General features: G+C 36.8%; 2 protein-coding genes across 5 annotated transcripts; both read left to right on the forward strand.

The window, feature by feature from the left end:
- The first annotated feature begins 6608 nt into the window (after positions 1-6608).
- Positions 6609-9219, forward strand: LOC113779262 (cyclin-dependent kinase inhibitor 3-like). 2 transcript variants are annotated; one of them, XM_027324803.1, is made up of 3 exons: positions 6609-7216; positions 8606-8806; positions 8912-9219. In XM_027324803.1, exons 1-3 carry the CDS (start codon positions 6756-6758, stop codon positions 8979-8981), a joined length of 732 nt encoding a protein of 243 aa, XP_027180604.1. In that variant the 5' UTR covers positions 6609-6755; the 3' UTR covers positions 8982-9219. The 2 variants fall into 2 exon arrangements, with proteins under 2 accessions (XP_027180604.1, XP_027180611.1); XM_027324810.1 differs by having other exon boundaries at positions 8609-8806.
- Positions 9220-9992: 773 nt separating this feature from the next.
- On the forward strand, positions 9993-14524 carry LOC113774538 (cyclin-dependent kinase inhibitor 3-like). 3 transcript variants are annotated; one of them, XM_027319199.1, is made up of 4 exons: positions 9993-10708; positions 12440-12637; positions 12853-12937; positions 13624-14524. In XM_027319199.1, the coding sequence occupies exons 1-3, from the start codon at positions 10215-10217 to the stop codon at positions 12920-12922; spliced, it is 762 nt and encodes a 253-aa protein (XP_027175000.1). In that variant the 5' UTR covers positions 9993-10214; the 3' UTR covers positions 12923-12937; positions 13624-14524. The 3 variants fall into 3 exon arrangements, with proteins under 3 accessions (XP_027175000.1, XP_027174918.1, XP_027175081.1); XM_027319117.1 differs by lacking the exon at positions 13624-14524 and having other exon boundaries at positions 12853-13302; XM_027319280.1 differs by lacking the exon at positions 13624-14524 and having other exon boundaries at positions 12443-12637; positions 12853-13302.
- The last annotated feature ends 992 nt before the right edge of the window (positions 14525-15516 follow it).

Consider the following 15516-nt stretch of genomic DNA (forward strand, 5'->3'; position numbering starts at 1 on the left):
TTTTTATCTCACATACATCACATCACAAAAAGTGATACAGTAAAAATATCCTAAATAATCCCAAATAACTTACAATCCAAACAGACCCGAAAATTTCAACTTGAAATCTCTAACTTATACTCTATTCTCTGAATCATCCAATCCGTTTCACTCCTCCATACTGTTCTATCTATATATTATATGGCTTCCTGGAGATTCCTCTAAGAATTTTTTTGGGGAGGATTAGAAAAAGGGACAGGTAGGAAAAAAAAAAAAAAGAAAAGGTATGGAGATGAGCTTAGTGGCTAGAAAGAAGGATAATCTTAAAGCCAATTTTTGTGATAGAGTATCTTTGTGAATCCTTCCCTATACCTTCTTTAATTCATCCCCCCCCCCCCAAAAAAAATCCCAGCAAATCTAAGCTTGAGGGACTTACCCCCCAAAAAAAAATCTAAGTTTGAGGGCGGACGATAAAGAAAAGACTAGGTGTGAACATTTTTTAAATATTACGTTACTTATAAATTATAAGTATATTGCATCACAAAATATGTTACAATGATTACTTTAAATAATATTTAAAAAACAAAAAAAAACTCTATCCAAACACTTGCATAATATGTCACATAAGCAGGCAAGAAATACACTGTAATGTCAATTAGATTTAGCTTAAACATAAATACATACGCAGGATTGAAAACCTCAAGCCACAGAATGTGTAGCGGTGCTAGTAGTAGACCAGAGGATTAGTATTAATTAAGGTCAAGTGCGAGATTCGGCTGTGATAGAATTCAGCTTAGGTTCTGGTTCTGCAGCGGCGATAGGGTGACATGGATGGATGGCTGGCTGGCTTATTCCAGTTATTTATACGAATGATGTAGGGTGGTCATAAGCCAAGACTTTGCTAGATTTTTGGCGGGAATCTATTGCGAGGGGAAGATGAGAAAGATTCTCTTACATACATTGGGCTTTGCAGCCATGCATAAAAGGATTAATTATACTAGTACTACTATTCCCATACTAAAGTATTCTATACTTTTAGCAGGCGGATGGTCTGCAGGTGACGAGAAGGATCACCAATTGAATTTGAAAGGGTTGATGTAGTGATTAACTTGAGCTGATTTTGTGCTTTGCTGCGTAAACTCCAAGTGTACGGCAAAGCCAGAATTTAAGGAGAGGGGATGATGATAGGCAGCTGAGGGAACCAACAACAAAGGCAAACAAAGGAAAAGAATACTTATTAGTAAGCTTTAATTCTCTGGATTTGGACCCAAGTGTCATCTAGTTTTTGAGTATTTGGAGTCGAAGATGCTCCCATGCAATTTGGTTATGTTTGCTTCCAGGTGTTAAAACCTACGAATCCTTCACTAAAAAGCAGCTAAGAAGAATATCATGCAAAAGCGTATGAGAAATTGTACATGTATTTTTTTACAATTGAAGTGCAACCCATTTTTTTTATCAAAGTTTGCTAGCTATTTTTCCTAGAAACCAAAAAAAAATATCCATAAATGGTTGAATAATTCTAAGTAAAACTCGTCTCTTGGAGAGTGAGAACTACAACCCCAATGCATATATATAAAGTTTGTTTGGACAGAGCATTATTTGAAATAATTACTGTAACACTTTTTGTGATGTGATGTATATGATATAAATAAGGGATTGAACCATAAAAATATGAGTTAAAAAATGTATTTATGATACAAATAAAATATTATTTGAAATAATGAGATATCCAAACACACCATGTCATAGTGTATATGTTGGAGGCGTGAAGAGATTAGGGAATTTGAACCGAAATGCAGAAGAACGTGGAATGGAATGGAATTCATCAATTTTCACAAGGAAAAATAGTTACCCTCAATACTTAAGGAAAAAGTCCTAAAGTGCCTCTAGTATGATTTCCATTAGTTCAAGAATTCCAACACCGTGAACAATGAAAACCAAGGAAAAAAAAAAGGAAGAGAGAGAAGCTCATTAACCATTCAAAGTCAAGTATTTATTAGTCCTCAATTGGACTCGAACATTAAGGTTGAAAATAGAGAGATACAGTCAGCCATGACATGATAGAGGTTTGGGTGAAAAGAAATAAATAATTAGTCAACCAATTCTCAGATGGAAGTCGGAATCTTTAAGCTTTTACTAGTACTCCCTCCGTTCCACTTTGATAGTTTTGGTTCTTTTTTCACACAATTTAAGAAAAAGAAGTTAACTTTATTGGAAAAATAAATTTAGGTAGCTATTTTTCTAAAATACCCTCACATTAATTAGAGTACAACTTTATGAAAACTTGAATTGATGGTAAAAAAAAAAATAAACTTTCATTAAATGGGATAGGTTTATAATAACAATAACTTACATTGAATAAGGGTATTTTAGAAAAATTAACATAGAACAACATTTTTCAACTGAAAAGTGGACTACAATTTGGGACAGATGAAAAAGGAAAACATGACTATGAAAGTGGGACGGAAGGAGTATATATCAGGAGACATACATACGCCTTGTAAATTTAACGCCGGTGTGTAGATTTCGCTTCGAAAGGGTACACCTCAAAGCTCAAATAGTCCACATTGATGATTGTGGGAAATCAATCAAAGTAAAGACTAAAAGACTAATAAAGACACGCGACTGCCTTGAAAAAGTAGTACAAGTAACTGGAGGAATGATTCCTGCACGGGTTGTTCTGCACCAAGGGAAGGAAGGAATCCAATGAACAGATAGATGGACCAAGCTGTTCAGTTCAGTTCAGTTATGGCTGCCCACGCCACGCGCATATTACGTCTAGCTTGCTATTCACAAGGCTCGCTCGTTAGAGTTTTACGTGAATTTTGGGCCAATGTCATAATAATGGGATTTTGCCATCACAAAACCTTTCAAATTGCATTATTTACCCACGAAGTTAAGTTGTACACCTGTACTAGTCCTCAAGACTAGTTCAATTGCTCAGAAACATTTACCAGATAAATAGGAAACTTTTTTTTTTTTTGCTCCATTCTTGAAAGAGGTGTCCAATTTATTAATGCATGTTCCATACTATTACTAATTTTTAAAATTTGAAATAATCGATAAGGCATAAAAATTTGTAATTATACTTTAGGCTCTATTTGACAGCCTTAATTTTAGGCTTTTTTTAATAGAACAAAAAAATTTTTTTACAACTATATCTAAAAAAATCCTCTAAAAAACACCTTAAAATATCACAAAGGAGAGAGAAGGGATGTCAGTGAAAGGGGAGAGAAGGACAAAAAGGAGAGAGAATGTGGAGGGGAGAGAGAGAGAGAGAACGATGAAGGGTCGTCGGTGGCAGCTGATGGCAGGGAGATAGGGAGGAAGGGGAAGGTAGAAGATCTAGGATGGTGTGGTAAGGATGAAGAAGAGATGAAAGAAAAGGAAAAAATAACAAAATAAAATAAATTAAATTAAATTTCTCCTAACTCTCAAATACTAAGAAGTCTTTTTCCAAATTCTATTAGTAAGTTACAATAAATTTTTATACAAATTCCAAATTAAAAAGTAAGTTACACACAATTCAAACATAAACTGATTAGATAAAGACGTATTCGTAATTGTACAATTATCCAAAATATAATTATGCTCAAGTGAATCTATTTTTTAATTTAATCAGAGAATACAAATAAGACATGGTATTTATCAAACCAATATTTCCCTTTTAGATCGTATTTTTTAAGAGTTATAGGGTGTTTTTTTAAAACTAATTAAATAAGTGTCAAGGAAATTTTTTTAAAAGAAATTTCTTACAATCCAGAATTGGTACCTTTTTTGTTTCCATTTTTTATTTGTCAAACCGACAGAAACGTGGACAATTGCCCGTGCGTTTGACTTTTGTCTGACCACTTTTGTCAGGGACATTTTCACTGCTTGCGGAGTAATAAGCTGCTGCATTAATTTATCAAGTGAAGCAGGCTGCTGCCTTGGATTCTCCTCATTGAGGTGATTGAGTTATCATCCCACAGTAAATTAAATCTAAGCATAGTTATTTACAATTAATGAGAACTTGATTAAGATACAAGCATCTAGTGGAGGCCCCCACACGATTTGGCGCTGATTGAATTTGTGTCTGTGTTATTATTACATACTGCTTGGTAGGGGTGGGCGTGGATCAGGTACCCGTCCCATTTACCATTTGGCTGATCCAATCCGCACCTTGCGGGTCAGCTATTTTCTGACCCTTACCCGCCCCGCATATCAGCGGGTACCCTATAATCTAGTACCCGTTGAGATGGGGTCGGGTCAGCGGTACCTGCCCCGCCCCGCTCCATTTATCATTTAATTTATAAAAAAAATAATTTATACCAATTTAATTTTATTACACATTCATCTAAAATTTAATAATTTTTTTTTCTAAAAAAAGGTTTCCCATCAAGAAACAAGCATGTGAAGAGAATATAAGATAAAGGAAAAAAAATTAAAAGAATTCAAAATCAATAAAAGTTTGAAATAAGTAGCACAATTTTTAATATATATGTTCCACATTAATTAAACTTTTTTCTATAAAATATAAGATTATGGCCTCTACAAATGAATCTTGTAAATAAACTATAGCCTCTCATATTTGTAATGCAATTTGTTCAATAAAATTACTTATTTAGTTCTAACTTATTATTTTATAGTGTGTGTATAAAAAAAATAAAAATAAAAAATATATATGTGGGGCAGATCGGGTACCCCGCGGATTTTTAATTATGTGACTTTAACCCGCCCCGCATCTTAGCGGGTACCCTATCATCTTTTGACTGGATCAAATACTAAAAATCGGATATTCTAATTTTCGGATCGGATCGGATATGACGGGTTTTCGGGTTAGCGGATAATTTTGCCCACCTCTACTACTTTGTTTGATTAAAGCGCCAACCACCTTTCATCATACTTGTTTTTGGATTACACGTCTATTTCCATTTTATTTACATATTTTGACTTGCTTACATCATTAACACAATTTTTAATTATTTTTTTATTTTATATACATAATATCAAAAAAGTATTACTGTATTTTTTCACAAAATTATCTCAAATAATTTACTATCCAAACATACTAGTACTATTAAATTTTCTCTATTGTTATTAAGAGTCTCTGTAAATGAATAAAGCAAAATCTTTTACATATTCTTCGATCGTTACAATAATGTAAATCACAAATCCAATCAAAGTCCCAATTAGGCAATTACCAAGTTACCCTAGCTATAATTCGACTCTAAAAATTATTTTTTTTTAAAAAACAATCTTGCACGAAAATTTCCCTCCAAATGTAGAGGATCCTATAGAGCATTCGAATTAATAAGAGATTATTCTCATAACTTTTGTATAGCATTAGAGGGATATTCCAGTTCTGACAGCTTTTTAGTATATTTTTTCTTACAAACTATGGCCGCAGCAATTATCTTTGATTATAGCGTAATTATGCATTTGTCAGAATAATTGCACGATGCAATTCATAGTACAAATGCATTTTGTTAAAATTTTGATGAATGCGATTGGTTGCGAGACGCCAAATTTACAGAGTGACAGAATATATTGTGTTTTTATATATCATTGCATTAATATTATTTGTTACGTTGTTATATACATTTATTGTACTAGTGCGTAAGTTGTATGTTACAATAAAAACTACCAATTTTACAAATCCCGAATCCATCATTAACCAATAACATCCAAAAAAACATGGTTTGAAATATTGACATGGTATACTCAAGCTAGGAGGTAAAAGATTACAAATCAGATTTTGCTTCGTTATACTCAAACTAGGAGGTAAAGATTGCAAATCGAATTTTGCTTTGTTAAGGAGTTTACTTAAACCATATTTGATAATCTAATCCAATACTTCTTTTTAATGGGTTCAGATTTATAATATTCAGACATATTTGATGATAAAAAAAATATTAGTATGCTTGAATTAATTAAATGACACTTCCTAAGTAAAACTTGTTTTAAAAAATAAGTAATAAACTATTCACTTATTATTCATATATCTGATTTAGTACTTACCAATTTAGTCACTTAACGAATTCAGATTAATTTCATATTTTAAATTTTAATTTTATTAAACTCATCCTTAGATTGAAGTCAAACCAATTTGGCAATAGGTGCCATGTTATTAGTATTTGTGATTTTGTGTACATCTATCACATAAAACAACAAATTATACCGCTGAACGAGCCATTTGAAGTTATTTTTTTTTTCAAATTTAAGATGAAATTGAACATTTACCCTTTCTGCACGATTATTTTCCCAAAGATGCTGTTGAATTGTGACATTACAAACCAAAACTTTGAGCAAAAGGATGAAATGGATTTTTTACTTTTTATTTCCTTCCCTTATTGGCTCTGGAAACAAACATCGAAGAAATTAGAGGAATTAATAATAAAAAAAAATAGAAGTTAGCTATCACCATCCATTTATTTCATGTACCAAATATAAAATGAAAAAGAAAAGAAAACAAATAACGGGACGGGGCAGCGTGAACACTGTTCATTTTGTCCCATTGTACACAAACTACAAAGTCAGTGGTATTAGGAGTAAGCACCCCTCCAATTTGTCCCCCTTCTATTTTCCCTCTCTCTCTGATCTCTGCCCTCTGGCCATCACTCTCCACCCCAGCCCCACCCCACCCCACCCGCACTGCAGCCCACCCCACCTCCGTCCTTTTCTTCCTCTTCCGAACATCCTCTGGGTTTTTTTCCCCTTTTTTTTTTTCGAAATTCTCGCATGAAATTTGAGTAATTTCGTATAAACAGGCTGCCAAAGAAAAAGGAGCAAGAAAGATGGGGAAGTATATGAGGAAGGCTAAAATCTCAGCGGACGTTGCGGTAATGGAAGTCTCTCAGTCCACTCTTGGTGTCCGTACTCGTGCCAAAACCTTAGCCCTTCAACGTTTGCAATCCTCCCCCTCCTCCACCACTACCGCTCCGACTCTGTCCGGCGTCTCCGACTCGTCTTGCTACCTTCAACTCCGGTCACGGCGGCTCGAAAAGCCCTCTCCTTTAAAGCCACAATTTCAACAAAAACCCCCTTCTAGAAAAGAGACTGGCCACCCAGAATCGCAAGCAAAACCTAACTCTTGGTCCAAGTTGAACGATTCTGTCAATTCTGGCTCAGTTACTCCACCCAAGAAAGAAGAGCCCTGTCTTGAAAACCGAGTCGCTGAGCAAATAGCGCAGGAATTTGATTTGGGTGTTGAGGTCTCTTTTGGAGAAAATAATTTGGACTCTGAGCCCAGGGAAAGGTATTTTTTTGCCCTTTTTTAAAACAAAAAAAATCGTTAGCTTTTTTTTCCCCTTTTCCTTTTCGTTTTGCATGTTGATATATGGCATGAATATATGTTTTGTTTTCCATTTTGTTGAATAATTAGTGGAAAAAGATTTTTTGGGGGTTTTTTCCCCCCCGGGGGGGGGGGGGTGGTGAGGAAAAAAGGTGATGAATTGTTTTTGCTTGCGCCTTGCAGACATAGGGGTGGGACAAGGAAACGGGAATAGTGAAGAAAGGAGATGGTCCAGCATACATTTACTTTTTTATCATCTGTAATTTATTGGGCAAAAAAGGGGAAATTTTTGGGCTTTAAGATTTGTCTGTTTTGCTCTATTAAAAGAGGCCTTTGAGCAGACTTTCGCTTTCACCTCGGATAAAAGGGCTTCTTTCGGTTTTCTTTTTTTGGCACTTGTTCTTTCATTTGCCTTTTCTTTTTGCAAAAGAAATAAAAGGGACAAAGAAAACGCAGAGAAAATTTTTTTTGGGGCCTATCTGTGTTTCTTTTTAACTTTCTGTTCTTCTTGTTGTATAGTGTCACTATTTTGCATGCCCAAAACATAATGTGCTGGGGTCTTTGTTACCCTTGGAGGATATTTGGCAGCATTTATTTACAAAATTTCAACTTGAATCCATACAGTATTTTGTTTTTTGGGTGAAAAAAGGAGAAACATAATTGAACATGGTCCTAGAATCTTGTTCTCTCTTAAAAATTACTGCACCAGAAATTCAACTCCCAGACTACCAGCTTTGCTTTAGAGTAACAATTTAAGAGGAACAACCGTCCATTGATGTGGCTTCTGGATATTGGGGATTAGTTTTAGATGGTGGTTTTTAGATTGGCCAGTGGTCAATTGTTTCTAGCAAGGTGGTTTTCTGGTAAAATGATTACTTATCAACCAGTCAAAGATTCGGAAGGAAATAAAATAGAACATATGAAATACGGATATCAGTAGCAAGTGCAGGTAAAATGGTAATTTTGTGATTCGTTAATTGAAGTGATTGCAATCTCTGTAACCAAATTAAGGTTTTGTTTTGGTTAGAATAACTTGTGTATATACAGCACTTTCATTCACAATATGATTATCAAGGGTTCTTGCAACAATTTGCTTTCATCTTTTAGTGGAAGAAGCTATAATAAAAAAGATTTATGTACACTAGTACCTCTGGCCTGTGGTTGCAGAATGTACTGAAATGCTTTTGGTATTAGTACAACGACTATAATGGCGTATAATGTTTTTCCTTCCTTTCTTTCTTCTTTGGTGGCTTTTTGAATGGCAATCTACTATGTTGTGCCATATATTGTACCTTTGAATTCGAGTAGATGTCTGCGCCGGGTAGTCTTAATTGATACAATTTGTTTTAGCAGGAGCACTAGGGAAAGTACACCGTGTAGCTTGATAAGGGATGTGGATGCTGCAACCCCTGGATCTTCTACAAGGCGAAGGACTGTAAATGCGGTGAATCAAATAAGTCGAAGTGCATTTCTTGAAAATATTCCTTCGGCGTCTGAGATAGAAGAATTTTTTACGCGAGCTGAGCAGCAACAGCAGCGTTGGTTCGTTGAGAAGTATTATTCTGTGCTCTACTGCTATACAATTAGTTAGATCCGATCAGGTGTTTGTACGCTTTAATTGTCACACACCACAGTTTTACTCATGTTGCCTCTTTGCAGGTATAATTTTGATGTCATCAACGATGTGCCCCTCCCTGGACGCTACGAATGGGTGAGAGTGAACCGCTAAGCAGGATGATGCCTGTCTTTGCTCGCAGTTTCTCAATAGATCTCATGATAATGATCCATAGATATGGAAGAAGGAAAACAAGCTGATTTACTGCAGTTAGATCAACCGTAGTTTCAGATAAGATAAAAGAGCAGCCAGCGTAGATGTATAATTTAGAGATGTGTAACATAAAGTAGCTAATGAATTATGACTGACAGTTGGGTAGCAGAATTGGCAGATGAATGTAACTGTTAGCTCCTGATGATAGTAGTAGTGTAGTCCTAGTACACTACTATTTCTTTCTTTCCGTAAGAGTTGCCTGTTTTGGTGTTATTCCTATCCTTTTTCTGTGCGCTTGTTCACCCGAGTTACAGCAATTGTATGAAAAATGGAAAAGAGATTCCACAGAATAAGTTGCTGTCTAGATTTTGTGTCTGCTGTCTGCACTCTGCAGTCTCATCATCTTCACTGAAACTGGTTGGCATTTCTTCAGCTGGACCTCGACCATGTCATGTGTAAGGGTTAGCAAGATTATATTATTGTTCGTTTGAGGTGATTAAAATGGTTTTTTTTTGGGCATCTTTTTTAATCACATGCATTATATAATAAAAAGTAGAGTACTATAATTTAATATCCAGCCACACTATATATATATATCAGACCATACATCACTTTTGTTCATACAAAAGCATCTCCCCACCAATAATAATAATACGTTGAAGTTTGTTACCTGTTAGTAATTTTAATTTTTTTATTTTTCTTTTTGAGGAATGAAAAAGCCCTATGCAAAAATTCAAAATCATAGCCTTTCTCTTTGGATTTTATTCTTCTTTTTTGAAGAAAAAGTAGAAATGAAGACAAATTTTGGAGTTTTTAGCAGTAACGGGACCCGGGGAAGCTAGAGATAGAAGAGTGTTGGCTATTTTGTTCCCCAAGTGAACGGCCAACCCTAAATTCTGCCTCAATCAAACATACCGGCTACCGGCTACCCCGACCTCCATTTTACAAATCAAACCCACTCTTTTGGATTTCCCTCCTCTCTCACGCTCGGGTCACTCACTACTCACTCCTTTTGCTCCGTACCCTCCTCCCTTTTCCTCAAAAACAAAAATCCCCTCCCCTCCGCCTCCGCCTCCGCCTATTCTTCTTCTTCTCCTCCCTTTCCTCTAGCAAGTTCAGTTTCCATTCCCGTATGCAACCTCAGTAGCTCCTCCTCCTTCTCCATACCAGAAGAAGGCAAAAAAAAAAAAAGAAATGGGCAAGTATATGAGAAAAGCTAAAATCACAGCCGACGTGGCGGTCATGGAGGTCTCCCAGTCCACCCTTGGCGTCCGCACCCGTGCCAAAACCTTAGCTCTCCAACGCCTTCAATCCTCCTCCTCCACCACTCCACCCTCACCCTCCTCTAACTTCCCTGACTCCTCCTGTTACCTTCAGCTCCGTTCTCGCCGACTCGAAAAACCCTCGCTTTTAAGGCCCCAACCCCACAGACAACCCATTCCTCCTCCAAAGGACGCTTCCCCAACACAATCCCAACCCCGACCTGGCTCTACCTCCAATTCCAGGCTCAGAGTCACCAATTCTGCCCATTCGGGCTCCCTCGGGTCGGACCCCGTTACCCGAACCAAAAACCTGCAAGAGGGTTGCTTCTTGGTAAGCAGAGTAGCTGAGCAAGTAGGGCTGGACTTTGATTTGGGTGTAGAGGCTTCATTTGGAGAAAACAATTTGGATTTTGAACCCAGAGAAAGGTAGTAATGTTTTACGGCAATAACTCATTAGCCTTTTTCTTTTTTTAATCTGGCGTGCTGATATCTCTTGCAAAATACAAAATTTTTCCCTTTTTTCTGTCTGACGAAGCAATAGTAACCCAAAAGATTTGTATTTTTTTTATGGCGAGGAAGAGAAGGGCTGATGAAATTTTATTTTTCCCAGTGGGACAATGACAAGAGAACAGTAAACAGAGGGTTTTGTCTTACCAGGCAATTGCTTTTACTTTTGTACTTTATTGGGAAAAAAGGTTAAAAAACAAAAAACAATAGTTGAGGTTCTGAGATTCGTCTTTTGAGACATTGAAAGAGACCTTGGGGGATACATTCGTTCTCTTTGAGGGATACAATCAAGGAATTTAAAGCAGTTCTGAGGAGGCCTGAGCTTTCAATTCACGAAAAAAAGGGTTTCTTTTGGTTTTCCTTTTCTGTTTGCTTTTTCCATGTAGCGAAAACTATTCTTGTCACTCAATTATCCGGTATAATTTTCTTTACTACTTTTGTTCAGGGGAGGATCCTTACAAGCTCTGTTTTCATAGGTGAAGTGAAAGTATCTTATGGTTGACCTATTTCTGGTTTGAAAATCTTCCCATTAATTAGTTTGCTGAATTTAACAGAGAACTTACAAATTTTTCCACCTTTCTGTTTGGAAGTTCTTCCTGTCATAAAGGTGAGAATCTCCGAAAACTTGTAGTTTTCTTAGCAATATCTGAAGACAGCCTCCAAAACCCGTAGTCTTCTTAGCAATATCTGAAGAGATATTCGATAAATAGGAAAACATTCCTTTCTTTAGGTGCCTTCTTGTCACAATTTCTCATGGCATCTGCTAAGGTTGTATCTGCGCCATGGAGATTAGTTTTAATTGCTCATGTTTGCTTCTAGCGAGCTGATCTTTCCGTCTTTTGAGAAATAAGCAGAAAAAGAAGTTGTTCTCGTGATTTTAAAAATACAGTTTGTGCAACTATACTATTGCCACTGTTTTATTAGTAGGATTAGTTCCCTGCATCTTTTCCTTTTCTGGGACTGCCATGTTAAGTGCTGTCCTCTTTGTCTTAGAACTCTGGGACGATTGAAATTAAAGATGCACAATTTCATATGGAGCAATTTTGTGGAGGATTTCTTTTCTCAATGTATGGAGATGGGAATATTTTGTGCTGCTGTTTGAACCATGAGTGCACCAAACCACTCTAATCAGAAGCATAAACGATGAAAGTAACCAACTAGGCTTATGGCTTGTGACTAGCTAGTACAAGTAAAAAATGATCTCTTTGTAGGTTATTGCAAGGATGTTTATGGGACCATGGTGCAAATTATGATGTTTTAGAAGCATAATTTTGGCCAATAAATTTGGAAGTTGAAGGAGTATTTGCTTCCATCTTTGGATGTAAGAACTTATCAAACAGATGGTTTACTCAGAATCGGCATGTATAAGATCACCTCTCGAATTAGTACTTTCTCTTAGCATTTGTCTTTCAGGATGTCCTTCTATTGCTCGCTTTGATCATTATGGGGAAAATTGCTTGTCAATCCTGTACTATCGTCAGTGTCAGGTGGTTATTGGACGAATCTTTATACATGTTTCGGTGTCCACCTGAATCAAGAATTTTCATTCATGCTATAAGTTTGTCTGGTTTGATAGATGCATTTTACATTTTATCATGATCGAGAGTTGCTGTTAAGCAGCGGCATGTTGATCTATCTTACTCTTTTTAGCAGGAGCACCCGGGAAAGCACACCTTGTAGCTTGATAAGGGGTGTGGATGTGGCCACCCCTGGATCTTCGACTAGGCAGAAGTCTGCAAATGCAGTGAATCGAAGAGGTGCTATTCTCGACAATGTCCCTTCAGCGTCTGAGATAGAGGAATTTTTTGCCAGTGCTGATCAGTGCCAGCGGCGACAGTTTATTGAGAAGTACGTTCTCGGTTTCTTTTATAACCTACCATACATCAGTGCGTCGAGAAGTATTTCTCTCAAATTCTTTCATTGTATATTATACATCAATGCATCAACTGTTCAGTCGTGTGTGCGCATGCGTGTGTCTGCATAAACAGGCACAAAATCACACGCACAGAGCATACACTCGAGCGTATACCGTCAGTTTACTTATAATCAAGCCGTACTTGCAGGTATAACTTTGATGTTGTGAATGATTTCCCCCTTCCGGGACGTTATGAATGGGTGAAAGTGAGCCGTTAAGCAGGATGCATGCCTGTTAGTTCTCTTTCTCTGGCAACTTCTTGATTGGTGACAAATTCAGAAGAACCTGATGGTACTCTATGTGAAGCATCTATAATTTTCAGAGGAAATAGTGCAGCTTAGATGTATAATTTAGTTAAGTGTAACATAAAATAGCTAATGAATTGTGACTAACCGTTGGTTAGTAAAATTGGCAGAAAATGTAACCGTTAGCCTTTCAAAGTTAGTTCACTTTAAAATGCAAAATTTTAGAGGGTTTGTTGTCTGGCTGGTTTTAAGTTATTTTCTTTATGTCTTAATGTTTAATAGCCTTGTGTTGATACCTTCTGAAAGATAAGGATAGGTCAGTCTCTGTGTTCAACCTTTTTCCATTTAGTTTACACCCTGCATATTCTGAGCAGTTCATCCGATTAAACTGTAAACAGCATATGAAGCAACAAACACGTTTTGGTCATGGACATCCTTTCCATCTTTCATCATGTTTACTTCAGCAGTCCCTCTAAATGAAGAGAAATACCCCGGGGGGTGGGGGTGGAGAAGGTCGGTGAAATATAGAAGGAAGGTCTTACGGTAACATGTCATGTTAACTAGGCCATAATCAGACTTTGGTGTGCCCTGGGAAGCAAATGGTTTCATAACGTTTCATTTCTCTCACTTCTCCTGGGCCATTTAAACTTCTGCATGAACCTTGACATCTGCAGGAAAGCAGCAGCGGCAATAAACGAAGAAGCTAAACTCAACCTTGATTCGTCGGGTGAAAGGGGTAGCGACCCTGCCAAAGCAAATGTATATCGTCCTACGAAAATACTATAGGGTATAAGACGTGCTAGTATCCCCACTATTCCTTTGTCCCTCCAGCCCTCTGCCAGTTGGGTGGGCCAGTGGCAGGGCCAGAGTAGGGGTGGTGGGCCGGCATTGTGCGGTGTATGCTAAATGAATAGTGTCAAATTTGGGTCTGAAGCAGAGCCGTACGTGTACAGGGGAAGCGAGCAATGAAGGCTGGTGCTCCTTTAAATCAGTGAAGATGACAAGTTGCTTCTTTGGACTGCCATGATGAAAGATGCAAAGGGCGGATCTATGTACGCATGAATCGAGAAAAAAGGAAAAAATTACATGGGCTTTCAGGCACTGACTTGTGTCAGAACTTTCAATGTCAGTGTGGAGCCATGGAGTAGTATGTGGATTCTTGAATTGTACTAATTCGTTTGTCTTTATACTCCTGCTGCTGCTGCTGGTGACTTCAGAGTCCTGACTCCTGAGGAGTCCTGAACTTGCGGTAATAAAGCTGCTGAGTAATCGGTTTGCATTTAATGAACGCGCAAAAAGTTCTTGCCTCTTGTGGGATAAAACCCAAATGATAATCCAAAAATTTTGCCCCCTGTTAGTGTTTATGTATGATGATGTACGTACACATGTGACATTATTGTACTGCACTGCTCCCACGGAGTATTTTGGCGTCACGCAGTACAAGCAATGGAACGTGTGGTTTTAATGCCCAGATCAAGGTTCAACAATCAGCAGATGGCTACATTAATAGAGGACATTAGATCAATCTGCACTTTGTTTCATCAGTGCTCCATTTTTTTTGTCAACTCTAGGAAATTAGAATGTATTAAGCTGAGCATTTATGCTCTAAACATCTGGATAGATGAAGAATGGGTGAATCCCAATCTTAGATGCTAGGCATTAGTGATCTTGTGGGACAGCTTGTCCTTTTGATTGGATCTTTGTCCAAATACTGTAAAGTTTACGGATATATATATAAAGCTAATGTTTCGACAAAAAAAAAAGGGATAATATCAGAAACCTCCCCTGAGGTTTCTTGAAATATCACTAAGCTCCCCCCACATTTTAGAAATCTCTCTTACCACCCTTTGAATTGACATTTTCTTAACAATGTCAGCCCTTCTAAGCAAAGGTAACAATAGAAAATGCATTTTGGAGGAGGGAGAGTATTTTAGTTCCCTTCATACCCTTAGGTTGACTGATACAGTGACATAAGAAAGTTGCAGTAGGTGGAAAATGTGAATTGGAGAGTATTTTTCTGGCATAAGCATTGACCGTTGGACATGCAACGACTACTTTGAGTGCTTCCAGTTTCTCCTTTAAAAGGTGAAACTACCGCTTGAAATAGCTGCGCAGATGGAGAGGTAACTGGGCAAAGAAATGGCTAGTTCATCCTTTAATGAGGACACTCATACAATTAAACTAATTAAACTCATCCTTTAGGGTTTATGAAATGGATGCATTTAATTAAGTAACTAATTAAACTAATTAAATTACCTACGAGTATTACTTTCACATAATTAACTTATATTAAATACAAAACCTATCAGTTTCCCTTTCGTAAAAATATGAGTGTAATATTTTTTGAATTTTACTTACAACCATTTGTATATTTAATATAAATTAAATGATTCAGAATAAAATACTCATAAATAGCTATTACTTTGTTCGTGTAATAGAGGAAACCTATAAAGAGCTGATATGTTATAGGCAATTTCTTTTTTTTTTTTTTTTTTTACTTTCACGTATTTAATTTATGTTAAATACAAAACCTACTAGTTTCCTTTCATAAAAATATTAGTATATCA

This window comes from Coffea eugenioides, chromosome 1 (genome assembly GCF_003713205.1).
Source record: "Coffea eugenioides isolate CCC68of chromosome 1, Ceug_1.0, whole genome shotgun sequence".
Taxonomy (NCBI): Eukaryota; Viridiplantae; Streptophyta; class Magnoliopsida; order Gentianales; family Rubiaceae; genus Coffea; species Coffea eugenioides.